Genomic DNA, 27,431 nt, shown 5'->3' with positions numbered 1-27,431 from the left:
CTCCCAAGTGCTGGAATTAAAGGCGTGAGCCACCACTGCCAGGCTGTTTTGTTTTGTTTTTAAATGTCCATTTATAGATGGGGAATATTAGACTTGGGGGTGTTAAATAAATCACCCAAGATCACACGATAATAAAGGAACAGAGTTCATTCCCTGGCTGCAAACCTGGAGTTTCTAGCATCCTGTCTTCTAACTCCTTGGAAGCTGGGCTTGGTGCGTTTTCTGGGTCCCTTTTTGTTATATTTTCTTTTTAAATGTGTCTACTTCTGATTGAAGTAGTATTTCCCATCAAGGCTATTCTATTGTGTCCATTTGTTTTCCATGGTAATAGAAAAACTTCACACACACCTCATCCCCTCCCCCAAGTTCAACCAGTCAATCCGCTCTGCACAAAGGTAGAACAGACGGCCGCCAGGTGTGGGCGCTGTGACACATTCTCATTCCAGAACAGCGGGCTACTGAGCCCGGAGTCTCTGCGGGGAGCCCGGATTCTCCCGCACAGACGTTATCCAAGGGCACGTAGATGACTTGACCCCATGTGTATTCATTCCTCCATAGAACTCTGGATGGACTTCAACAACCAGCAGCGTGCACGAGCTTTTTCTTGGTCCTCACTGGCACCCTTGAGAGCCAGGTCGATGGGGACAGCAAGATCGACCGCTCCTCTTTAGCATCGGTCTCTCTTATCTGCAGGGACAAACAGGAAACGAGTTTGATCACGAGCGCTAATGCCAGCTCGACCACCCGCATCTGATCTGTCTGATCCTGAGCCATCTGATGCTCCCGTCGGTCCCAGGCTGGTTCTTCACCTGGAGCGGCTGGGAAATCAGAGATGAAGAATGTCAAAATCCAAGCCCACAACTAGAAACCCAAAGCTTGACTGTTCCCTCCCGTCCTGAATCGAGGGAAGAGAACCCAGGGGTCCCCACCCAGAATCCACGCCTCCTTCTTACCCGGAGAGTCAAACAAACCCTTGGTTTGGCTTCAGTTACCGCTACAAACTCTGGCACAGCCTGGGTTGGGTCCGTTGGATGGAGAAGCCTGGGGCTACCCTACAGACGTCTGTTCTGCCCCTCAAAGCGCTCGGCACCCGCCTCCCTCTGCCATCAGTTACTTTCTCTTTCTGTTTGCGATCCCCTCGGGCCGCTGTACCGAGAAACAGGTCTCTGCCATGCCCGAGGGCAGAGGGTAGGAGGGAAGGTGGGCAGGAGCCTGCTGGCTCGATCGCCCAGAGCCCTCCCATTCCGGGAGCTGAAGCAGGAAGAGGGTGGGGCCTTCACTCACATGGCCCAGGAGGTCACTCGCACTTCTGGGGTCTCCCAAAGTCAGGGCCTGTACACAGGAAATGCAACCCCAGCGCGTGGGGCCCAGAGCTGGGATGGGACCAACCTGCCTGGGATGCCGCTATCGCAGACCCTATTCACCGATCAGGTACGGCTGGCCCCGCTACTCCAAATTTCCACTGCAGTTTCTTCCTGGTGGCCCCCATTGTGCTATGTGCTGGGCCTCTCCCCCAGGTCCCCAGCCCTGCGCCCCCCCCTTCCACGATCCTCTGTAGCTCCCACTCCCCTCGAGGGTCCTTGATCTAAGCCACTTCAGTTGCCTCATAGCTGCTTCTACACTGGCCCCTCTGCACCCCTCTCCACACCGTCCATATTTCTTCCTGTTAAAACTGGGGCTGCTCGCCTGTAGGTCTTCCTGCTGATCCTGGGCTAGGCTGGGCGTCAGAATTTAAAGACAAATCATGGAAGCAGACCTTGGACGATCACGTTTGGAGCACTTTCGATGGATGTCCTAGGACGTCCATGCTGTTCTAACCCAACCTCGGGGGACGCTGGGAGAAGAGGGGACCACTCTCTGAGACTATGCGAATCACCTTTTCAGAAGTAGCCCTCCCCCGTCCCCCGGGAAAGAAAGAGTGAGAAGTCTCCCAACACCCCCACTGCCTGGATGGTCACTGTGACCACTCTCAACCACACCATTCAGATAACATTTGAGAAAAAAAAAATAGGGGCGGGAGATGGCTGTAGAGCTGGCTCAGCAGTTAAGAACATTTGCTGCTTCTACAGAGGACCCAAGTCCAATTCCCAGCAAACATGGTATGGCTCACAACCATGATCTCCAACTTCAGGGGATCCAAGGCCATCTCTGGACCTCCAGGCAGCTCAGCATCACACATCAACACACAACACATACACACATGTACACATATGCAATGTCAAGCGCCATGAGCGTACTTTAAAGCCATATATATGAAAGTTATGCCCCGCCCTGCCTACTCCCACACTGTCGCTGGTTTCTACCCCCTCTCCTGGCACTTTTGATCTCGATTCAAGAATTCTTTGAACAACTCATGTGCAAGAAGGAGGACGGCCCAGTGTATTGCCAAGAAAGTGGAGTGGGAGTGAGCGGTCAGCAGCCAGAGACCACTGGCCCTCCGGTACCCCAACCGTGTGTGTGTGTGTGTGTGTGATAGGGGTGCAGGCTTTTAAGGCTAGTACTTTTATCTGCTGAATCATCTATCTCCCTGGCCCATACTGGTTTTATTTTTTTTTCTTTTTCTCTTGTCTTTAAAACGTCACCTTTCCCTGAACAGCTTTATTCTGTCTAATGATGGGTAGACCTGTCTAGAGTGACTCCCAGGAGAGGACTCAGCAAGGCATAGCACAGAAAAGCTTGTCTTTAATCTTCAACAGAAAGTCCCTTGCCAGCCAGTGTGTTCTACAGGCTTAGATCTCCTGAAGCCAGGTATAAGCACTTATCTGGGTTTTTGTTGTTGTTGTTTTTGCTTTTGTTTGGTTTTTCGAGACAGGGTTTCTCTGCAGTTTGGAGCCTGTCCTGGAACTAGCTCTGTAGACCAGCTGGCCTCAAACTCACAGAGATCCGCCTGCAACTGTCTGGCAGGCACCTATCTGTTAATAGCCTTGGCCCTTGTGTGGCCTTGTAATCAGGCCTGGAAGTCACCTCTCCTCCCAGCAACAGAGATAAGACCCTCATTCTTCTGACCATTCTTCATTGAAGTCTGGGTCTTCTGGCCCTTTATTCTACAGGCTGCTGACTAGGACCCTACCTGATGCCCTCCCCTGTCCTAATGACAACATGGATCAGCTGGCCTAACCGGACCTAGCTCTGTCCCTCCCAGCTCTATGGTAGGGGAGTTCTATCTCCTCGGTTTTGTTTGTTTGTTTGTTTGTTTGTTTGTTTTTTGGTTGTTATTGTGTTATGGGAATTTGTGGTGGTGGCAGTTTGACTGCTTTTGTTTGTTTTTTCAGACAGGATTTTGCTATGAAGCCCTGGCTAGCCTGCCATTCACTATATAGAATAAGCAGGACTCAATCTTGGAATAATCACCCTGTTCCTGATCCCCAAAGGCTATAGGAATAGGTTTGGGTTTTCTCTGTCTATTAAGTGGGAACATCTCCCTCAGGGTCATGGAAGGATTTGAGGAGTTCAGCAGACCCAAGAAATGCTGAGAGTAGACTATCAGTGTGAAGTTAGGAATTTCTCCAACAGTGGATCTGTGTGTGTGAGGGGTTGTATGTGTGTGCTCACATCTGGGAGCCAGAGGCTGATGTCACCTGTTTTCCTCAGGCGCTTTCTGCCTTTTTTTTTTTTTTTTTTTAAATGAGCTAGGGTCTTTCACTGAAACAAGCTGCAGATTCCGGCTGGCTGGTCAATGAGCTCCTGTCTTGGCACCCCAACTCTGGGGTTAGATATGCACACCTCTATGCTTGACTTTTACATTTGCTCTGAGAGTCAGGACTTGTGTGCCAGTGCTTTTCTGACTGAGTTGTTGCTTTGGTACCATTTCCTTGATTCTACGAACCTCCCTACCCTGCAGAGGTGTCAAGTCAGGAAGGAGCTGAGATGAAATGCTAAAAGTTATTACTCATGGGTGGAAGAGTTTGGGGTCTTCTGTGGTCTCAGCTAGGGGCTCCACTGGAGGGACCGGCACTGGGATGTGGGTAGGAGGGTACCACTCTGGTTGCAGCATTTTTCTCTTCTCTCCCCATCTTCCGACTTGGAAAGACTCTAGAGCTTGTCAAAGGTCAAGGGCAGGCGGCGTCTCAGAACTCCAGGGGCCTTCTTCTGCTTGGAGTCACTCCAGGGCACACTCTGAAATTTCTGTTTTCTCTCTTGTGCCTGCAGAAACCCGATAGAGATGTTATATGAAAAAACATACTACTTCCACTTTAAGAACCTACTCTATGCCAACGGCCGGAAGAACACCTTCTTGTGCTATGAAGTGAATAGGATGGAGCGTGGCGTGCCTGTCCCCCTTTGCCAAGGGGTCTTTAGAAAAGAGGTACATGGAGTCCTGGGTTTGATCCTTGGCAGCACTGAAAAACCAGGCATAGTGGCTCACACCTGTGATCCTAGCACTCAGGAAGTGAAGACAGGAAGACCAGAAGCTCAAGCGAATCCTTGGTTATGTAGAGTTTGAGTCCATCCTGGGCTATGTGAGATCTTGTCTAAACAAACAAATCAATAAATAGTAAATAAATAAAAGCCAAGAGGCTGCAGAGGGGTGCCACAAAAGCCTGTGAAAGCCAGGCGGACAGAGAAGGCAGCTAAAATCCTAACCAATGGGAGGCAGAGCCAAGGACGCTCCAGAGCAAGCTCTGGGTACAGTGGGGGACCTGCCTCAATGTGGAGAGGAAACAAGAAAAAGATCCAGTGTCAGTTTCTAGCCACCTCATGTACACGCTGGCACACATGTGTTCCAACACACAGGAAAACACAGACACACACACACAAACCTAAATAGAAGCCAGGCGGTGGTGGCACACGCCTTTAATCCCAGCACTCGGGAGGCAGAGGCAGGCAGATCTCTGTGAGTTCGAGGCCAGCCTGGTCTACAAGAGCTAGTTTCAGGACAGGAACCAAAAGCTACGGAGAAACCCTCTCTCGAAAAATCCAAAAAAACAAAACAAACAAACAAAAAAAAAACCCTAAATAGATTGTTCAGTCCATTGAGAATAGAATATGGCTGGGAACGGCAGTGCACACCTTTAATCCCAACACTCCAGAGGCCTCAGAGGCAGCTGGATCTCTGAGTTCAAGGCCAGCCTGGTCTACAGAGCTAGTTCCAGGACAGCCATGGCTATACAGAGAAACCCTGTCTTGAAAAACCGATAGATGATAGATAGATAGATAGATAGATAGATAGATAGATAGATAGATAGATAATTTTAGAGGGAACAAAACGACGTGACTGTTGTGCAGATGCTGAAAATGTTAACTCATGGATGAGCCGCATTTCAAGACTCGGGAGCTACCCTTGCCCGGTTAAGGGACCATCTTAGCCCATGCCCTCCCAAGCAGGTACGGCAGATGATATCTAGTTGCCCCCGATGGACATGGCTACCAGCAAGGCTCAGAGTGCTACTGAGAGAAGCCAGGAAGATACAGAATGGATGTGTGGTTGATAGCTAAGCCAAGAATGATGAGGGATGCGAAATTAAGGAAGAAGGATGGGGAAGGGGCGGAGGCACAGAACCAGTCAAGTGCCAGGATTATTTGCCTGCACGCAACTTGCTCCTCCCCTCCCATCATGGATTCCCCTTTCTTTCCCAGAATGGCGGCCTCCATGCTGAAGAATGCTTCCTGTACTGGTTCCACACCCATGTACTGGAAGTGTTGCCTCCCGATGAAAAGTACAAGATCACCTGGTATACCTCCTGGAGCCCCTGCGATGACTGTGCGGAGCAGGTGGCCAGGTTCCTGGACACTCACCGCAACCTGAGCCTGGCCATCTTCAGCTCCCGCCTGTACTATTTTTGGCACCCGAACTACCAGGACAAGCTTCGCCGGCTGCATCAGGCAGGAGCCCAGATGGCTGTCATGGACTTTCCAGGTGAGGGGCAGGCATCAGGGCTGCGGGAGTGCCTGGGGGCGTGGCCTACGGTAACGGGGGGGGGGGGGGGGGCGGGATCAATCGGAGAGTCAGCCTGGAGGAACTGTGGAAAGTCCTGCTGTCCCCTGACTGCTTTCTCTCCTCTTCTATCTCAGAATTTGAAAAGTGTTGGGACAAATTTGTGGACAATAATGGCAAGTCATTCAGGCCTTGGAAGAAACTTAAAATACATTTTTGGTCCCATGAAAAAACGCTTTGGGATATTCTCAGGTGAGGGGCTTTCTCATGCCTGGCCTTCTCTCTTCTTCTTCCTCCTCCCAAACCTCCTCTTTCTCTGGGGCATCTTTACCCACAAGGCCCTTCCCACTCCTTAACCTGGTGTCTCCCATCATGACATCGTGATTGAATCCAGTTGCTAAACTGAAGTGAATTGGTGTGAGTATAAGCATGGAGATTGGAAGGCAGAGAAATTCCAACAAGGCAGCCGTGAGGTGATGAAGAGATGGCTCAGCAGTTAAGAGCACTGACTGCTCTTCCAGAGGACCCGGGTTCAATTCCCAGCACCCACATGGCAGCTCCAACTGTAACTCCAGTTCCAGGGGAATCCTGCCCCCTCACACAGACCTGCATTCAGGCAAAGCACCAATGCACATAAAAAATACGTTTTTTGTTGTTTTGTTTTTTTTTTTTTTGGTTTTTTCGAGACAGGGTTTCTCTGTAGCTTTGGTGCCCGTCCCGGAACTAGCTCTTGTAGACCAGGCTGGCCTCGAACTCCCAGAGATCTGCCTGTCTCTACCTCCCGAGTGCTGGGATTAAAGGCGTGCGCCACCACCGCCCGGCGGTTTTTTTCTGTTGTTGTTTTTTTTTAAAGGCAGCCACTGAGCAGTCGTGGCCCACGTTTTTTTTTTTTTTTTTTTTTTTTGGAGCCTGTCCTGGAACTAGCTCTTGTAGACCAGGCTGGTCTCGAACTCACAGAGATCCGCCTGCCTCTGCCTCCCGAGTGCTGGGATTAAAGGCGTGCGCCACCACCGCCCGGCTTGTGGCCCACGTTTTTAATCCCAGCATTTGGGAGGCAGAAGCAGGTGGATCTCTGTGACTTACTTAAAGGCCAGCCTGATCTACAGAGTGAATTTTGGGACAGCCAGAGCTACGCAGAGAAACCCTATTTCAAAAAACAAACAAACAAAATAATTAAAAATTTAAAAAAAGGCAGCTTTGAGTGCTCAGAGGAAGGAAGAGGCTGCCAGAGCCCCAGCTACCGTGCAGTCACTCACCAGATGCTAAGCCAGCCTGTGCCCTCTACAGGTTCAAGAGGCTGACAGGCAGCTTTTCTGAGACTCTCACTGCCTTATAGATGGTCCCTTCTTGTTGGGTCACTGTGCTGTATGGTCCTTCTTTCCTAGTATCCCTCTGTCCAAATTCCCTCTTCCCATAAGGCCTGGATTAGGACCTGCCTAAATGGTTGCACTTGGAGTCAGGCTTAGGACCTTGAACTTGGGTTCCTTGGGTTCCTTTTGTTGTTGTTGTCGTTTGTTTTTCAAGACAGGGTTTCTCTGTAGCTATAGAGTCAGGCTGGTCTTGAACTCACAAATATCCACCTACCTCTGCCTCCGGAGTGCTGGGATTAGTGTGCACCACTACTACCCCGCCCTGGGCGGTAGGAGGCTTCTTTGTGTCCTTGCTCTGGTTGTCAGCGTGCTGGAGAATCCCTGGCCACGCCCCAACACCCTCTATATCCTGGAGGGCCTCCCCCCCCCATGGAGTTCTGGGTGGGGTGCCGGTGAGCCTCAGTGCCTGGGGCCTGAACTAAAAGGAATAATGGAATATATAATTCCATAAGAGGCTGGGAAAAGGAGGGTGGGGGAACAAGATGGGTAAGAGTACACGCAGGCTGATAAGATGGCTTGGTGGGTCTAGGTGCTTGGCATGCAAGCCTTGCAACATGAATTTGATCCCTGGAACCCACATAAAAGAGGAAGGAGAAGCTGGGCGGTGGTGGTGCACGCCTTTAATCCCAGCACTCGGGAGGCAGAGGCAGGCGGATATCTGTGAGTTCGAGACCAGCCTGGTCTACAAGAGCTAGTTCCAGGACAGGCTCCAAAACCACAGAGAAACCCTGTCTTGAAAAACCAAAAAAAAAAAAAAAGAGGAAGGAGAGAAACAACGCTATCGTTGCCCTCTGACCTCCAGACTTGGGCCATGGAAGATATGCACCTACATCATACACACACATGTGCACACACTCAAAATAATATAAAATAATACAATTAAATAGTTTTTTTTTTTTTAAGAGTAGAAGGCTAAGCCAGGTGGTGGTGGCGCATGTCTTTAATCCCAGCCCTTGGGAGGCAGAGGCAGAAGGATCTCTGTGAGTTCAAGAGGAACAGCCAGGGAATGCACACCTGGCACCAGGCAGGATGGGAAGTGAGACCAGGAGGCAGGTGTTTCAGGGGAGCTCAGGCAGCATGCTGACGGATTGGCCAGGGACCATAGCCCTTGGTAGGCCATTTCATAACACCACAAGAAGCGGGAGCTCTGCTAGACCTGGATGACTCCAGGCATACAGACTCGCTCACTGTGTGATGGCCAGAGTCCCATCTTCCTCTGGGCTGTTGGTATGGCATTTGAAGGCAGCATCCAGGGGTCCTCTGGCTGGGTCAGCATGTCTGCCTTCCAAATCTTCCTCAAGGGGAGAGGTACATCATAGGGGCCCTGATGTGGCCCCAAGCTCCAGTGTCCCAGTCACCAACATTGGCCCTCATGAGCAAGACTGCTTCTTGTGTTGGGAGATGCTTAGGCTTGTCCTTGCGAGCTGCCCCCAAATGTCTGATAGCTGCCTGAGCCCGGCATGGCTCCCTCTCCTCTCTGCCCGTGGCTTATAGAGTTGGTGTTTTCTGTCCCTCACAGTGCCTCTTAAGTCTGGAGACGTGAGAATATTCTCGAGGGAGAAGCCAGGGTTCCGCTCCTTGATGTGGGACGTGCCTCAGCACTCTGACTTGGATAAGCTGCCAGTATACAGATGTGATCTCTTCCTAAAAGGACCCGGCTCATCCCGGAATATTCCTCGGACATTGGGACAGGTTGCAGGGAGGGAAGGGGTGTCTCTAAACTCTTGCCTGAGCCTCTGTTAACGTCAGGAGTGGAGCCAGGGCAGGATGGAGGCTGAGAGTGAGGACGAGGTACAGAGGGTTACTGTGAGGGGAAGACCTGCTGGGGACTCTGGGTCTTGTGAGAGCCAGGCCCTGAGGTGACAGCTTTTACAAAATGTTCTTTGTGTTCTCTAATCTGAGGATCCTTGGTTGAGACTTGCCAAAGCAGACTGGCAGCTTCAGGAATGTGAACTTGAAGTCCATGTCCTTGTAGCTTAGACCTGGCAGGCCCTGGTTGGGAGCCACCTCTTCCCCAACCCCTACTTCTGCTGCTTCCTGAAAACAATGAGGGCCACAGAAGTAGCAGCTGGAGGAGGAGAGAGCACAGCCAAGCAGACCTGGCCACTCTCCAACCATTTTCTTCACTTGCGGTGTGACCTCTAGAGACTCAGTTTCTCTGTGTGTGTGCGCTTGAGACCTCTTCTGAGATGTCAGAGCCACGACCCCCCCCCCACCCCTCTTCCTGTATTGCTGAGATAGCAGGTAGGGCAGAGGTGTTACCTTCTCTGAGGCTGGAGAGGAAATCCTGTGCCTTGAACCACACCAAGCGCCAGTTAGGAGTGAGTGAAGAAGGCACCATCTGCCCTTCCCCCTTCGTGGTCCAGCTCTGTACCCACCTCCCTTTCTGGCATTTACTTCCTCTTTCCTTTTGGATCCCTGCTTAGAGTGCATGGGGAGACCTGTCTCCATCCTAGGCTCTGCTTTGCCAAGTCAGAGGACAACAGGAAGGAGAGTGAGCCCGAGCCAACCTAACTGCTCCGGGCCCTCCTGTTCCGGGGTGGGGCCAGTAGATCACTATCAGGGTCTCACAGACAGAGCCTACTTGGTAGAAAGTGGAGCCCCAGACCCAAGGATCCAGAGCAGGACTAGGACCAACCTGCCCAGGATACCCCACAGGATGCCCCAAGACAGGTATGTGGGAGGCTTGAAAACAGAGAATACTGATGGACCTAGCCCAAGGAGATTAAAAACAAGAGAACCACCCCACCTAGAGACCCTGGTAGGGTGCATGAGTCAGAAGCAGGTGTTGTAGGAACCCAGTCACAAACCAGGGACTTTCCCAGGGCCACAGATGGCCCCAGAGAGTGGAACGGTACCAGCTGTTTCTTCTGCCTCCCTCCCTCCCACTCCAGGTCCTGCCTCTTCAGAAGGCCCCACTCTTTTCCCAGTTCTGTGCTTTTAGCTTTGTTTCCAATGTATTTATGTATATTTATAATTTTAAAATCAATGCACAAAATAATGGATTTAATTGTGGGGTTTTCACGAATATACATCGTAGTTAGCTCTCACACACACGCATCCCAGTGAGTTCTCGTTCCTTCTCGCACTGGACCCTTCCTCACCACAATCTCCCTTTTACTTTCACACACGCATGCACGCACACACGCACGCACACACGGTCTCCAATAAACACATACTTGACCCCTTCGTAGCTGAGGAGAACCCCATCGTGTAACCAGGCTCCCTTCTCCACCAATTCCTCTGCTGATGGACACACCCAGGCTGGCCCCGTATTTTGGCTTTTGTGGGTATCGGAATAAACACGGATGTGCAGTTGCCTCTGCCATGTGACTTGGAGTCTTTCCCATGTATACTGAGGAGTGGTGTGTGAGGGTTGCATGATAGTGAATGCTCGGCTGTCTGCAGGACCTCTGTGCTCTTGCAGTGTCTGCACTAGCGTGTGCCCAGCCACAGTGCGGCGGCTTCTTCCCTACACCCGTTCCTCACCAACATTTGTGGTCACTTATTTATTTTTTTAATGTCTTTGTTTACTTTTATTAAACAGGGTCTCTCACACAAAGCCCTGAGTGGCCTAAAGCTCGCTATGTAGACCATAGCTTGCTGTAATCCTCCCGCCTCTGATGCCCAAGTACATGAGGTATTGCTGCGTGAGGCAGAGACTCAATATAGCTTATGTGGTGTAAGGTGTGTGCATGTGTTCACGTGTGTGTGTGCATGTTGGGAATGTCAGAGGAATGCTGGGTATTCTCACCGAGTGCCACACGGGCTGGATGGCCGGCTCCAGTGATACCCTGTACAAAGCGTGCTAGTGTTGGGATTACAGGCCCAAACCTCTATAGCTGGCTTTTTACATGGGTGCTTGGGATCCAAACTAGGTCCTCCTGCCTGCATGGCCAATGTCTCACCACTGCAGTCACGCATGGCCAGTGTCTCACCACCGCAGTCACGCATGGCCAGTGTCTCACCACCGCAGTCACGCATGGCCAATGTCTCACCACCGCAGTCACGCATGGCCAGTGTCTCACCACCGCAGTCATCCAGCCTCAGGCATTCCCCCCCCCCACCAAAGATGCTGAACATTTTTTCGCCATGTGTCGATCTCATGTACTTTTGTTTTGTTTTGAAGACAGGGTTTCTCTATGTAGCCCTGGATGCTCTGGAATTCGCTCTGTAGACCAGGCTGGCCTCGAACTCACAGGGATCCCCTTGGCTCTGCCTCCCGAGTGCTGGGATTAAAGGCGTGTGCCACCGCCACCCGGCTTCCTTTGTACTTCTTGTAAGAACTGTCTATTTGATTCATTTCTCATTTACTGATTGGATAGTGGATTTCAGTGGGGTTTTTTGTTTGTTTGTTTGTTTGTTTTTAACTCTTTATCTTCAATGTATGAATTCCCTGTTAGGTGTATGGCTGAGGATTCTCTCCCATTCTATAAAAGAGCCTCAACCCTTTTTGTGTTGTGTTTGTGTATGGGTAAGAGGGTGCATGTGTGGCAAGGGGCGCATGTGCAGCTCAGAGGACGACTTGGGAGAGTTAGTTCCCTCCCACATGGGTGTGTGTATGTGGCCTTTCCCTCTAAGGCACATGTACACACACACACACACACACCAGGCACAGATGCCTCGAGTATATTGGGAAAACCCCCAGCTCCCCAAGGGCTCCAAGTTAGGAGAAACAGAAGAATAGTTGGAGGCAAAATTCCCCGGTCCCCACACAGTCACCAGATGCTAAATTGCTACATGGGGACGGTGTGTGCACACAGAGTCACATAAATAAGGACGAAATAGAATTGTTTTCAAAGGACCCGCCTAACCCTAGGTGAGGTGGCACAGATCTTGGGTGGTTGGTTGGCTTGGTTTGGTTTTTCTGAGACAGAGTCTCTTCATGTAGCTCTGGCTGTTCTGGAACTCACTCTGGAACCAAGCTAGCCTTAAACTCAGAGATCAACCTGCCCCCCACTCCCCCAACTCCCAGTCCGTGGCACAGACCTTTAATCCTAGCACCAATAGGGTGGATCTCTATGAACTCAAGGCTAACCTGCTCTACAGGGTGGGTTTTAGGTCTACCAGAGCCACACAGTAAGACCTTGCGTTTAAAAACAAAAGATCTAGCCAGACGGTGGTGATCTCTGTGAGTTCGAGGCCAGCCTGATCTACAGAGCGAGTTCCAGGACAGACTCTAAAGCTACACAGAGAAACCCTGTCTCAAAAAAACAACAACAAAAAAAAGATCTGTCTGGTGGGGACAAGCATGGATGGGCAAAAGTAGGTTTTGGGTCATTTTGAGGAGAAAGCACTTCGTTTGTTGTAATACCCCATCAGAGAGCACCCATCCTTCCCTGGGTTCCGGCTGCCCCTTTGGTCCCTTTATCCTTGGTTTAGGTTCATAAGCTTCGGCTGTGGACTACACTGAAGGTTAGTTCTGCCTGGCTGTTTATGTGCTGCTAATCCTCAGCGTTCCCATGTGTTGCTAGTTGGATTGCCTCCTGGACGTTATCTGTGTGCTCGAGCGTGCCTGTGCCCACGCCTGCACCCACACTTGGGGAAGCGAGGGACTTGATTTCACATGGGCCTGAGGGCCACAGAATGTTACCTTCCAGCAAGATCTGGCCGAGATAAGCAAAGCTTGGGCACTGGCAAGAGCGCTCTGGTTAAGAGTGCCAACTGCAAGCTGGGCGATGGTGGCGCACGCCTTTAATCCCAGCACTCGGGAGGCAGAGGCAGGCGGATCTCTGTGAGTTCGAGACCAGCCTGGTCTACAGAGCTAGTTCCAGGACAGGCTCCAAAGCCACAGAGAAACCCTGTCTCAAAAAACCAAAAAAAAAAAAAAAAAAAAAAAAAAGAGTGCCAACTGCTCTTGCAGGGGCGCTCACACCAGATCTCTCATAATTGCCTGTAAGCCCAGTTTCAGAACTGTGACACTCTTCTGACCTCTGTGGGCACCTGCACACATGTGCACCCCTACCCCCATCCCGCCCCCACATAACTAAGATGAAAACTAAAATCTTTTTGTTGTTTTTGTTTTTCTGAGGCAGGATTTCATTGTGTAGTCCTGGCTGTCCTGGAACTAGCTCTTGTAGACCAGGCTGGCCTCGAACTCACAGAGATCCACCTGCCTCTGCCTCCCGAGTGCTGGGGATTAAAGGTGTGCGCCACCACTGTCCAGTTTAAAATCCTTTTTAAATGAAAGAAAGGTTTCGTTGATCTTGCACAATGAACTTAACCTTAGGCCGGGCAGGGGGCAAATCAGAGGGGAAAAACCCGTTATCCGTTAACCTGTATTTGCAGTTTTGCACACACGAGGCATGTGGTCTCCCTGAGAACATGGGGTTACTTTCTCCTGAAGAACCAGGCAGGTGGGGATGGAGGTGACAGATTGATGATGCAGACATCAAAAGCAGAGGCGGATAAGTCATTAGATCTTCAGGCAGGGCGGGAGGAAGAAGTGTGGGGCCACGTCTGTGGGGAGAGGTTCTACATTGGCAGTCAGGCAGTGACGTCATGTAGCCACGTCAACTCAAGTTTGGACTTATGGCCAGCAAGAGCCAGATCGTGAGTCAAAAAATGTCTCAGGCCAGGCAGTGGTAGCACATACCTTTATTTTTTTTTTTTTAAACTTTTTTTTTATTAATTAATTTATTTAATTATTAAAGATTTCTGCCTCTTCCCCGCCACCACCTCCCATTCCCTCCCCCTCCCCCAATCATGTCTTCCTTCCTCCTCAGCCCAAAGAGCAAGCAGGTTTCTCTGCCCTGTGGGAGGTCCAAGGACCACCCACCTCCATCCAGGTCTATTAAGGTGAGCATCCAAACTACCTGGGCTCCCACAAAGCCATTACGTGCAATAGGATCAAGAACCCATTGCCATTGTTCTTCAGTTCTCAGTAGTCCTCATTGTCCATTATGTTCAGCGAGACCGGTTTTGTCCCATGCTTTTTCAGTCCCCGGCCAGCTGGCCTTGGTGAGTTCCCGATAGAACATCCCCATTGCCTCAGTGTGTGGGTGCACCCCTCGCAGTCCTGAGTTCCTTGCTCGTGCTCACTCTCCTTCTGCTCCTCCTTTGGATTGTGAGACTTCAGTCCAGTGCTCCAATGTTGGTCTCTGTCTCTGTCTTCTTTCATCGTCTGATGAAGGTTAATATTCAGGGGGATGCTTATATGTTTTTCTTTGGGTTCACCTTCTTATTTAGCTTCTCTAGAATCACGAATTATAGTCTCAATGTCCTTTATTTATGGCTAGAAACCAAATATGAGTGAGTACATCCCATGTTCCTCTTTTTGGGTCTGGCTTACCTCACTCAGGATAGTGATTTCAATTTCTGTCCATTTGTATGCAAAATTCAAGAAGTCATTGTTTTTTACTGCTGAGTAGTACTCTAATATGTATATATTCCATACTTTCTTCATCCATTCTTCCATTGAAGGACATCTAGGTTGTTTCCAGGTTCTGGCTATTACAAACAATGCTGCTATGAACATAGTTGAGCATATACTTTTGTTGTATGTTTGGGCATCTCTTGGGTATATTCCCAATAGTGGTATTGCTGGGTCGAGAGGTAGGTTGAACCCGACTTTCCTGAGAAACCGCCACACTGCTTTCCAAAGTGGTTGCACAAGTTTGCATTCCCACCAGCAATGGATGAGAGTGCCCCTTTCTCCACAACCTCTCCAGCAGAGGCTATCATTGGTGTTTTTGATTTTAGCCATTCTGACCGCATACCTTTAATTCCAGCAGAGGTAAGCAGATCTCTGAGTTTGAGGTCAGCCTGGTCCATAGGACAAGTTTCAGGATAGCCAAGGCTACATAGAGAAACCCTGTCTCAAAAACACAACAAAACGATGTCTCGGGCTGGCAAGATGTCTGAGTGGGTAAATGTGCTGCCAACCTGATGAGCCACACGCTAGGAGGGGACCAGTTCCTACAAACTAACCTCTGACTGCTACACGTGCTATCGCATTTATTCGTGCATAATGGCACACATGCACGCAGCCAGAATTAAAAATAGATAAATGCGTGTAAAGCATTTTCTGAAATGGTTCGGTGTGACTGTCGTTCCTAACTGGCATCCATGGGCAGTGTGGGGCAGTGGACAGGGTGAGAGGGGGAACTCCCCGGTGCACCTGCACCTCTCCCCTCCTTGGCCAGGGTTGGCTTGAGTTGGCTGAGCCCAGAGCTCACATTTTCACACCTTGTCTTGTTTGTTTCTTGTCTAGAAGCCCAGAGAGTCTGCTGAGAGAAGACACATTCTACTTACAATTTAACAACAGGCATCGGGTCCAGCCAGTCCAGCACCGCTACTACCGAAGGAAGACCTATCTATGCTACCAGCTGGAGCAGTGCAGTGACCAAGGGCCACTCAAAGGCTGCCTGCAAAACAAGGTGCCACATGGGTTCTCAGAGCCAGATCGAGAGGCAGCCAGGGATTTCCCCTCTCCAATACATCATGCACACTTTGAGGGTCTTAGCTTTCACTTCCCTCTCTTTTTGTTTTGCACACACTGGGGCTCAGTCTTTCTTTCTTTTTTTTTTTTAAAAAAAAGATTTATTTATTAATTATGTATACAGTAATCTTAGTATTCTGTCTCCATGTACGCCTGGCAAGCCAGAAGAGGGCACCAGATCTTATTATAGATGGTTGTGAGTCACCATGTGGTTGCTGGGAATTGAACTCAGGACCTTTGGAAGAGCAAGTAGTGCTCTTAACCACTGAGCCATCTCTCCAGCCCCGGGCTCAGTCTTTCTTGCTGGCCCTGGATCTTGCGAGGTTGTAACCTTGCATAGCTCACGCTTCTGCCCTTCAAGGTGCCCTCACTCAGTGTTTGAGCACCCTCCCAGCTTAGCCTTTTTACTGCATTGAAGAAACACACAGAGACCTCTTCACTGCTCTCTCCCAGCCTGAGTCCTGATTAAAACATCTTTGAAAAGCTTTTGCCCTGCATAGTGGCCCACATCATTAATTTCAGTGCTTGGGAGGCAGAGGTGGGTGGATCTCTGTGAGTTGAAGGCCAGCCCCACTCTATCTATATAGTGTGAGTTTCAGGATCGTCAGTGCTTTACAGAGAGACCCTGTCTTTAAAAAAAAAAAAAAAAAAACAATCAAAAGAAGAAAAGAAAACCTCTCCAGTCAGTATCCTTAAGTGAGGTCACAGCACTGGAGACCATAACTTGAAAGTACCAACTGTTCACTGACTCCTCTCTGGGCACCTCTGAGATCCATCCGTGTCAAGTTTAGAAAAAGCTGTGTGCTTTGGGAATGTGGAGGTAGTGGGGGAGTGCTCGCCTCGCACTAGACAAGACATTAGGATATTCACAAGAAAGAGCCCCTGGTCTCCAAGCTTGCCCCCAGCCACATGATGTCCGGATTCTTTCTTCCTTCCAACTCTTCCTTCTCTCTGCCTGCACTCCCCTCAGAAAGGTAAACACGCAGAAATCCTCTTCATTGATGAGATGCGTTCCTTGAAGCTGGGTCAAGAGCGGATCACCTGCTACCTCACATGGAGCCCCTGCCCGAACTGTGCCCAAGAACTGGCTGCATTCAAAAGGGATCACCCGGGCCTAGTCCTGCGCATATATGCCTCCCGTCTCTACTTCCACTGGCGGAGGAAGTACCAGGAGGGGTTGTGTTCTCTGTGGCGATCAGGGATCCAGGTGGACGCCATGGACCTCCCACGTAAGAAGGGACCACAGCCACCAGTGGGCAAAGGTTTCCCAGCTCCAAGAGGACTAGTCATACCCAGGAGGATAGGGGAGACGCTGGGCAGGAAGGAAGGGTGCTGGCTCTGCTGAGGCCAAAGATTTGCCTCCACCCAGAAGGGCGGATTCTATGGGGAGAGTAATAGCCTGGGAGGGGAAGGTGGGAGGACGCTGAAGGAAGATCTCTGGAAGCCTAGGGCCTCACTGGCCACCCTCTTTTCCATCTCAGAATTTATTGACTGCTGGATAAACTTTGTAAACCCCCAAGGGCCGTTCAGGCCTTGGAAGGAACTGGAGAAAAACAGCAGGTGCATACAGAGACGGCTCTGGAGAATCAAGGAGGTGAGATCCGAGATCCGCCTTGCTACAGACTCCGCCCTCTTACTTCAGGCCCCTCCTACTGTAAACGCCGCCTCCGGCTTCAGGCTCCACCCCCTTCCGCAGTACTCGCCTTCCTGCCACCCTGCATACTGCAGGTTTTCTTTCCCTTAGCTGGGCTTTGGAGCCCCTGCTGTCCACACCCCGCCCTCCACACCCTCCTCTCTAGCCGTCTTTTGTTCTCTCCCACCAGGGCCTCCCAGTCCTTGGCTTCTCTGCCTCCTTCAGGCGCTTTTCTCACCTCTTTGTCCCTGTTCTTTCCGTGAACATCCCTATAGACTCTGCTCCATTTCTCATGCCCATTCGCACAACATAATTTCTCTCTCAACAGTCCTGGGGTCTGCAAGACTTGATGAATGACCTTGAAAATCTTCAACTTGGACCCCCATTGTCCTGAATGGCAAGAAGAGATTCAAGACAGTCTCTAGCATGTCTTTTGGCTTCCATCCCAACACCAGATCCAGAAGACTTTGTTCTCTTCCTGGTTTTTGTTTTTTGTTTTTTTTGTTGTTGTTGTTGTTTTTGGTTTTTTTTTTTTTTTTTTTTTTTTTTTTGGTTTTTCGAGACAGGGTTTCTCTGTGGTATTGGAGCCTGTCCTGGAACTAGCTCTTGTAGACCAGGCTTGTCTCGAACTCACAGAGATCCGCCTGCCTCTGCCTCCCAAGTGCTGGGATTAAAGGCGTGCGCCACCACCGCCCGGCCTGTTTTGTTTTGTTTTGTTTTTTGAGACAGGGTCTCACTGTGTAGTTGCTACTCTGGAACTTGCTACTAAGCCAGGCCTGTCTGAAACTCATGGAGATCCACCTGCCTCTGCCTTCTGAGTACTAGGATTAAGGCATGCTCCACCATTCTGGGGATTGCGCCATCATCCCAGACCTTTCCTTCCTTTCTTGTATTATCATTTTATCTTTAGTTTTCATTGATAGGTACTTAATTTTGTAATTGAAAATTTTAAATTGGACTTGGCATGGTGGCTCAAATCCTTAATCCCAGTAACTGGGAGGCAAAGGCAGGAGGATCTCTGAAAGTTGGCGGGCAGCCTGGTCTACATAGTAAGCTCCAGAACAGCCAGGAACTTCTACACAGAGAAACCCTGTCTCAAAAAAGATAAGTAAATAAATAGGAAGAAGAAAAAAGAAAGAAAAATTAAGTTGGCCATCATGGGTCATATCTGTAATCAACACTTGAGAGGCTGAGGCTGGAGGATTGCCAAAAGTTTGAGGTCAGCCTGGGATACACAGTGAAATCCTGTCTTAATAAAAAATTTTTTAAATAAAAAAAAAATCAAGAGAAGAAGCAGTTGAGTTTTTGTTTATTTGTCAGTCTGTTTTGAGACACAGTTTAAGGGGCTGAAGAGATGGCTCAGAGGTTAAGAGCACTGGCTGCTCTTTCAAAGGTCCTGAGTTCAATTCCCAGCAACTACATGGTGGCTCACAACAATCTATAATGGGATCTGGTGCCTTCTTCTGGCATGAATAACACTGTTCTACATGCAGGCAGAACACTGTACACTTAATAAATAAATTTAAAGAGAGAGAGAGTTTAAGCCCCCTGGGTGCTGGGATTAAAGGTATGTGGCACCAGTAGCCGGCTAGAACAAACAGTTTTGGTTTTTTTTGTTTTTTTTTTAAAGATTTATTTATTTATTATGTATACAACATTCCTTCCGTGTATGCTTGCATGCCAGAAGAGGGCACCAGATCTCATTATAGATGGCTTTGGGCCACCATGTGGTTGCTGGGAATTGAACTCAGGACCTCTGGAAGAACAGTCAGTGCTCTTAACCTCTGAGCCATTTCTCCAGCCCTAGAACAAACAGTTTTAAAATCCAAATTCCTAAGTGTTAGGTATTTTTGTCTTAAGCCGAACCTCTTCTCCGTGCCGACACAAATAATTCCAATCAAACCAAATCAGACCAAATAAAATATGCCCATGTTTAATGCAATACTCCCAGGTGGCCCTGGGAAAAACATGGAGAGGGAAGGAGAGAGAAAGGGAGACCAGGCAAAACCCGGAGACCAAATGTTCATTCTCTGGGGGGTAGTTTAAATATCCTGAGGGAGTGGTCCTGACCTTCCCTGGGGAAGGGTCACCATTTGGTGGGCTTTCTCAGAGATGGAGTTTGGTCTGAGGCAACTCACAGGAAAGGGAGCTTATGCCCCCCCAGCCAAACACTGAGTTCCTCTCTAAGAAGGTGGACAACAAGGCCACTCACTAATCAGAGTAGGATTGACAAGAGCAGGGAGCTAGAGAGATGGCCCACAGGCACGCAAGCTTGCTGCTCTTGAAGATCAGAGTTCAAGACCCCAGCATCCACCTCCAGCCTCTAACCCAGCTCTGACTCCAGCTCCAAGGTATCTGATGCTTTTTCCTGGACTCTGTTGGCCCCCCACCCCCATATATCTATATACGCATAAACTAGACATATGTACATATATGTATATATACATAGAACAAAAAGTCTGTGGGCAAATTCCCTATAGAGTGTGGAATATTTAGATTATTTTGTGTTTTCAATGAGCTCTGTCCCTCCCAAATCTCTATTATGTGCCTAAATAAACAGGTTAAGGCAGACTGGGAACTGTCCCCCAGCAACCCTCTGTACTGCAGAGGTTAAATATCCTGAAGGAACTCAGTCAAGTTCAAGGTCAGCCTAGATAATTTAGGAAGATATGTCTGGGGGCTGGAGAGATGGCTTAGTGGTTAAGAGCATTGCCTGCTCTTCCAAAGTTCAATTCCCGGCAACCACATGGTGGCTCACAACCATCTGTAATGAGGTCTGGTGCCCTCTTCTGGCCTGCAGACATACACACAGACAGAATATTGTATACGTAATAAATAAAATATTTAAAAAAAAAAAAAAAGATATGTCTGTAGCCAGGAAACAGAAGTAAATGCTGGCATTTCCCTGGCTTTCTATTTCCCTCTTACTCTGTCCAGGGCCCCAACCCCTGGGAAGGTGTCACCCACATTAGGGTGAGTCCTCTCAAACTGATCTGGGAGATGGTCAGCGGGTAAGGTGCTTGCTGTGCCCCAAGGGGACCTGAGTTTGGATCCTAGGTGTGACGTTACCTGCTGAGAACCCCAGTGCTGTTGGAATTGGGGAGCTTAGGGATAGGAATATTCCCCAGAGCTCGCTGGCCAGTCAAGTTAGCTAAAATGGTGAGCCCTGGACCCTGCCTGGGTTTGGTGAAAGACTCTTTCTCATTAATTGGTCGCCAGGCATCAGGGTTCATGTCTGCAGTCGCAGCTTCCTACCTACAGAGGTAGGCGGATCTCTGGAGTTCCAGGTCAGCCTTGTCTACAGAGGGAGTCCAGGCCAGCCTATCTCAAAAACAAACAAGCTAACTAAATAACTAAATAAATAAAGAGAAATACAATAAAGGAAGTCAACTAACATTGACCTCTGGCCGGCCTCTACATGGACATGTATACCCTCCTACACACGCGCACACACAAACCTCACAAGGAAAATGACATGGACCTCTTTGGAAACATATCCGAAGGTGTTATCTATGTGATTCCAAATCCAGTCAGGCTGACAGTGATAATCATCTTTTAAAGGTGTTCTTGCCAATTTAACAGCTAAACTTGTCACTAGAACATTCCATCTTGATCCTCAAAGACTTATAGCCAAAGCTGGGGCCTTTAATCCCAGCACTCGAGAGGCAGAGGCAGGTGGATCTCTGGGAGTTCGAGGCCAGCCTGGTCTACAAGAGCTAGTTCCGGGACAGGCTCCAAAATCACAGAGAAACCCTGTCTCGAAAAACCAAAAAAAAAAAAAAAAAAAAAAAAAAAAAGACTTATAGCCAGTTCATTTCAGAATGCATTTAGCTCATTTGTAAGGTACCCAAATCTTTTTTTCCTTGTTATTTTATCTTATGTGTCTGGGTGTTTTGCCTGCATGTGTGGCTCTGCAACATGTGCCCCATGCACACAGAGGCCAGAGGAAGGATTTAGATCCCCTGGGGTTGAATTTGCAGATGGGCGAGAGCCACTCTGTGGGTGCTGGGAATTGAACCTGGGTCCTCAGGAGATCCTGTCCTTTGCTCCTTCCGAAGTGAGTCCATATTTGTCTCTCTTAGGGTCCTCTTTGCGGTCTGGGTTCTCTGATGTTGTGGACTGTAGGCTTGCTATCCTTTGCTTTGTATCTAATATCTATTTATGAGTGAGTTCATACTATATTTGTTTTTCTGGCCGTGGGTTACCTCACTCAGGATGGCTTGTTGTAGTTCTATTTGCTTGCAAATTTCAAGATGTCATTGTTTTTTACCACTGAGTAGTACTTTGTTGTGTAAATGTACCACATTGTCCTCATCCATTCTTCGGTTGAGGGGCATCTAGGTTGTTTCCAGGTTCTGGTTATTAGGAATAATACTTCTATGAACATAGCTGAGCAAGTGTCCTTGTGGTATGATTGAGCATCCTTAGAGTATACGCCCAAAAGTGGTATCAGCAAATGCTCTTAATTGCTGAGTTATCTCTCCAGTCCCCATCCCCAGGGACAGCTTTCGTGGAGTTGGTTCTCCCCTTCTGCTCTCAGCCCCTGGGCCCCAGGGACTGAACTCAGGTTGTCAGGCTTTCAATGTGCAATGCTTTTGTCTGCTGACATCTCATCAAATCCGGAGTAGCAATACGAACAAGGTGGGAGTTAAGGCATTCGACAGGTTTAAAAAACACTTAATGTCATGATGTAAAGGAACAATTGCTGGGCGGTGGTGGCACATGCCTTTAATCCCAGCACTCAGGAGGCAGAGGCAGGTGGATCTCTGGGAGTTCGAGGCCAACCTGGTCTACAAGAGCTAGTTCCGGGATGGGCACCAAAGCTACAGAGAAACCCTGTCTCGAAAAACTAATAAATAAATAGATAAAGGAACAATTAAACAATAAAATATTATATATATATTGTTTTGTTTTTCAAGATAGCGTTTCTCTATGGTTTTAGAGCCTGTCCTGGAACTTGCTCTGTAGACCAGGCAGGCCTCGAACTCACAGAGATCCACCTGTCTCTGCCTTCCAAGTGCGGGGATTAAAGGTGTGCGCCACCACTGCCCAGCCTCTATGGTTTATTTGTTAAACACAAACAAAATATCATCACATCCCAGTACTTGGGAGGCAGAAACAGGTGGATCTCTGTGAGTTCAAGGTCAGCCTGGTCTACAGAGCAAGTTCCAGGACAGCCAGGAGCATGCCATGGAGAAACCTTTTCTCAAAAAACCAATAAAGGAAGGAAGGAAGGAAGGAAGGAAGGAAGGAAGGAAGGAAGGAAGGAAGGAAGGAAGGAAGGAAGATTATTAGCCAATAGGGGTAGAGGGATGGCTCAGACCAAGTGTGCTGCTTCTGTAAAGGATACAAGGCCATTTCCTAGCACCCACATCTGGTAGCTCACAACCATCTCTGCCTCCTGCTCCTGGGACCTGACTCCTCTGGCCTCCATGGGAACCTATAGTCATGTGCACACATACACGTATATATAATTTTTTTTAAAAAATTTAAATAGAAGCCAAATACATGAAGGAAAAACTATCTGAAATCCCAGATTTGGCTGGAGTGGTAATGTTGGTAGCTCAAGGTGGACAATGCTTGGTTTAATCATGTAGCCCTCTCCCCTTTCTCAAGACCTTTGTTTCCCCCAGAGCTAAGAATGTCTGCGTGGCTCAATCTGCCAGTGGAAAGAAACATCTACTGGGAGAGCATTTAGATTTCAGAGACAGACAGACAGACTTTAGACCTATTTGGTTAGATGAGATCTAAGCCATTTGTGTGGGTGTAATGAACATTGTATTGGTAAATTGTCGTATGTTGTTTAAACTCAGTGAGAGTCTGGTTCTGAAGGTGGGGTTGCTCCCCTCCACCTACTTCAGACGCAAGCACGTTTACACCATGTGTTCCCCAAGACCCCTTGTCTAGGGATGGGCTGGCCACATAACTGTGAGAGGGAGGAGAGACCCACAGAACAGCCCAAGAGTAAAAGACAGCATCCTAAATAGAGCTAAAAGAGCCGGGAGGCAGAGACAGGTGAATTGCTGAGTTTGCAGCCAGCCTGGACCACAGAGCGAGTTCCAGGACAGCCAAGGTTACACAGGGAGACCCTGTCTCAAAAAACAAAAACAAACAAACAAAAAAGAGCAGCTGGGGAGGGGCTGGAGAGATGGCTCAGAGGTTAAGAGCACCGACTGCTCTTCCAGAGGTCCTGAGTTCAAATCCCAGCAACCACAGGGTGGCTCACAGCCATCTGTAATGAGATCAGGTGCCCTCTTCTGGTCAGCAAGCATACAGACAGAACACTGTATACATAATAAATAAATAAATCTTAAAAAAAAAAAAAAAAGTGGCGCACGCCTTTAATCCCAGCACTCGGGAGGCAGAGGCAGGTGGATCTCTGGGAGTTCGAGGCCAGCCTGGTCTACAAGAGCTAGTGCCAGGACAGGCTCCAAAGCTACAGAGAAACCCTGTCTCGAAAAACTAAAAAAAAAAAAAAAAATGAAGAAGAAGAAGAAGCTGGGGTTCATCCATGGAAGCAACGGGGAACTCCAGCTGACTGCCTCTACTTCCCCAGGGCTTTCTGATGTGTGACGTGAGCACCTTACTGAATGACGTTGTCTCTGTTTGTTCTTTGATTTGGAAGCCTTACCCGAGGAGCACTCTGCTCTGCTAGGATGCTAGGGTGGAAACACAGCTGGCTGCCTTAATGAGGCTTTCCCAGTTGGTTTTTGCTGGATGTTTTAAGCCCCATTTAATGTTGCTTTGTTATTGCTGCTTATTCTTTTATTTTGGCTTGAGGTTTACTAGATAAACTTACTCATTAAACCCCAACTATGGCTACTAGAGATCATTCTCAGAGTCATGGGGATAAAGCTGGGAGGCAGCAAGCCTGGAAGAAAAGACATGCACGCATAACGCAAGGGGGCCGTTTCGGACAATATATAAAGAGTACCTGAAAACCAAACAACACACGGGGAGACCTGAGATACCACCCCTCCCCAGAATCAATCAGCGAAAAGGTGACCGTGGACAAATCAGTCAGCAGCCCTCACCACAGCCAAGCAGCACCATGGGGTCGGCCTTGACCCTATCAGATCTCTGAAACTGTGGGCGGTGGATGTTTTTAAACCAACACTGTGTGGCAAGCAGACTGCACCGGGCCACCTACAGCTGCCTTCAACTCAGAATGAAACTCGTACCTGCGAAATGCTTCCGCTGCTGATTCTAACGTCAATGTGTCTCTCTCTCACTTCCTACCAAGGCCGGGGGCTCCTCGGATGCCAAGTGGGGCTCTTTGGCCTCTGAAGAGACCCAGAAGCGCTGGGAGTCCTCACTTCTGGGTACCACAGCTGATGAGGAAGAACTGGAGCGGTGGTTGCCCCGCTCCTGAATCCCAGACTTCAGATGGACACTGTTTTGTTTTTCCAGATAGGGTTTCTCTGCGTAGCCCTGGCTGTCCTGGAACTCTCTGTGAACCAGGCTGACCTCGAACTCAAGAGAGTCACTTGCCTCTGCCTCCTGAGTGCTGGGATTAAAGGCGTGCACCACCACTGACTGCCCTAATGTGTTGGGGGGCACAGAGATCCTTGTACTCACAGAGAAGCATGAGGAAAACCAAGAATGGTAAATGCACAGGTGCTTTTCTCAATGGAGGAGATAAAAGACCTGATTATCACTCAGAAGGCTGGGAGTGTAGCTTTTTACTGTCTGTGGAGGCCGATATCACACACCTCTGCTATAGAGGCAGGCCTCACCTAAGGTTCCCAGAATGACGACTATTCCAGACTCTTCCCTCCCTAGACCGTTACCCACCCTTAAGGGAGATACCACACTATCACACTACTTTCCGGCCTGCTGACCTCTCTGTTAGGTTATTCTGGGCCTTGGAGCTACAGAGCCCACCCTCACGGTCACAGACACTTTGTAAAAGAGTCTCTATGCGGTCACACCTTCAGCTTTATTGTGCACCTGGAATTGGACTGACTGTTGCCTGGAAACCTTTGCCCAAACTGGACTGTGTTTTAAATATGTCGACAACGACCTGGGTGGTGGTGGCACACACCTTTAATCCTGGCTGTTGGGAGGCAGAGACAGGTAGTTCCAGGGCAGCCATGGCAGTTATACAGAGACACCCTGTCTTGAGAAACATGTGTATATACATATACACACATACACACCACACACACACATGCATGCACACACACATGCTGACAATGGCATTAGACTCCCCGAAGTCTGATTCAAGTTGAAGTTAATCTATACTGGGTTTTCATTCTCCTCTCGTCAGAAAGTTGGCCTCCCTGTATGAACCTGCAGGGACCTCCTCATGGAAGGACACTTTTAAGAGAGTCTTTCTTTCCCTCTAATCAAGATTTCATGCAGCTTAGACTAACTTCAAACTCACTACGCACTGAAGATGATCTTGAACTCCAAATCCTGTCTCTGCCTCCATGGTGCTCTGTTTTATGGGTGCTGGGGCTTAAACCCAGGGCTCCATGCATGCTAGGCAAGCACTGTCCCAAATGAACTGCATCCCCAGTCCTTGAGACACTCAAATCTTCAAAATACCTCAATCCTCAAAACACCAGGCAGAACCAAGACCATCATCAATGATGGAGTGTTTGCCTCACATGCCTGAAACCTGTTTCCACGTCCAGCACCGCGGAGAGTACAGGGGACTCAGTAGGATTAGCCTAGGTCAACAAGGCCCAGAGTGAGAACCAGAAGGCCTTTCTCATTCAGCTGGTTGCTTTGGAAAAAAAGATTTCCACAGCATCACAGTCCATCAAGAAAGGAAGTCAAGGCAGGAACCTGGAGGCAGGAACTGAAGCAGAGGCCATGGAGAGGTGCTTCTTACTGGTTTGCTTCCATAGCTTGCTTAGTCTGCTTTTTTCCTTGAAACAGGGTTTCTCTGTAGTTCTGGAGTCTGTCCTGGAACTCACTCTGTAGCTCAGGCTGGCCTCAGACTTACAGAGATCCACCTGCCTCTGCCTCCCTAGTGCTGGGATTAAAAGTGTGCTCCACCACCACCCAGCATTGTCTTAGTCTTTAAATTAGATAGGTATTAAGAATTAAAGATCAATCGTCATCTACGTTTGTCATACTTATAGTTAGACTAATTAGGTTCTTTAGATACATAGAGATTATATTCTGTATAGACTGATAATCTCAACCACTTTAAGGATCTGTGGAACATGGCTTTAAATAACTTAGGGTTTTGTTGACATGAGACATGATTGCTCCTGGCAGCACTGATCTATTCCCTAGAGAATGTTGAGCACCAAAGACACTCCACTTGGAGCCTGTTTTCTTCTTGGCAAAAACTGGCCTTTGGGCAAAGAAATGCCCATGCCTCAACCACTGACAAGGTACATGGTATCCAGAAATGGATAAACAGGACTGTCAAATCTTGTCAAGACAGGGTAAGATGGTTTTGAAAATTTTCTTGCCTTTGAAAATGGTTTGTCAGTTATTCTAGGCCTTAGCCAAAGTTGGTTGCTTCAATGTTGCAAAACGAGACTTTGGGTGATTGCTCAGGTAGCTAATTGTTTCAGTCATATATTGCTTGCTTTGGAAGCTATTTGATTGTACTTCCTGCCTGCTCAAGTAATATTATCTCCCTTCTCAGGCCTTTGATAGGGCTGAAGATTAGATAATTATAGTTACTGTCCTCTTATGATCTAGCCAAGCCATTTCCAATACAAGACTTAGACTCCTTAGGATAGAATGTTTATTAAAACATTTAGCATTTGTTCCTTGCTTAATATTGTTTATGCTGGGGGCTGGAGAGATGGCTCAGAGGTTAAGAGCACTGGCTGCTCTTCCAGAGGTCCTGAGTTCAATTCCCAGCAACCACATGGTGGCTCACAACCATCTGTACTGAGATCTGGCACCCTCCTCTGGCGTGCGGGCATACATCGAGGCAGAATGTTGTATATATAATAAATAAATAAATCTTAAAAAAAATATTGTTTATGCTGATTGTAATTCTAATCTTATACTTGATATCTGTTCCTAGGGTATATTGTTTTGTATCAGGTTTGGAACTCTCTTACTTAAACAAAAGGGGGAAGTGCTATAGGAGCTCCTTCTGCTCCTTCAGCCAATAGCCTTTAAGATACCAGCCCACTT

General features: G+C 48.6%; 1 protein-coding gene across 1 annotated transcript; it reads left to right on the top strand.

Annotated features, from left to right (window-relative positions):
* The first annotated feature begins 1,140 nt into the window (after window positions 1-1,140).
* On the top strand, window positions 1,141-17,822 carry LOC130888673 (DNA dC->dU-editing enzyme APOBEC-3-like). Its single transcript, XM_057791931.1, has 8 exons — window positions 1,141-1,431; window positions 4,150-4,306; window positions 5,578-5,857; window positions 6,013-6,127; window positions 15,458-15,623; window positions 16,656-16,914; window positions 17,167-17,279; window positions 17,647-17,822. The coding sequence occupies exons 1-8, from the start codon at window positions 1,346-1,348 to the stop codon at window positions 17,710-17,712; spliced, it is 1,242 nt and encodes a 413-aa protein (XP_057647914.1). The 5' UTR covers window positions 1,141-1,345; the 3' UTR covers window positions 17,713-17,822.
* The last annotated feature ends 9,609 nt before the right edge of the window (window positions 17,823-27,431 follow it).

Source organism: Chionomys nivalis, chromosome 17 (genome assembly GCF_950005125.1).
Source record: "Chionomys nivalis chromosome 17, mChiNiv1.1, whole genome shotgun sequence".
NCBI lineage: Eukaryota > Metazoa > Chordata > Mammalia > Rodentia > Cricetidae > Chionomys > Chionomys nivalis.
Note: the sequence above shows the minus strand (reverse complement) of the source record. Positions and strands in the feature narration are given on the sequence as shown.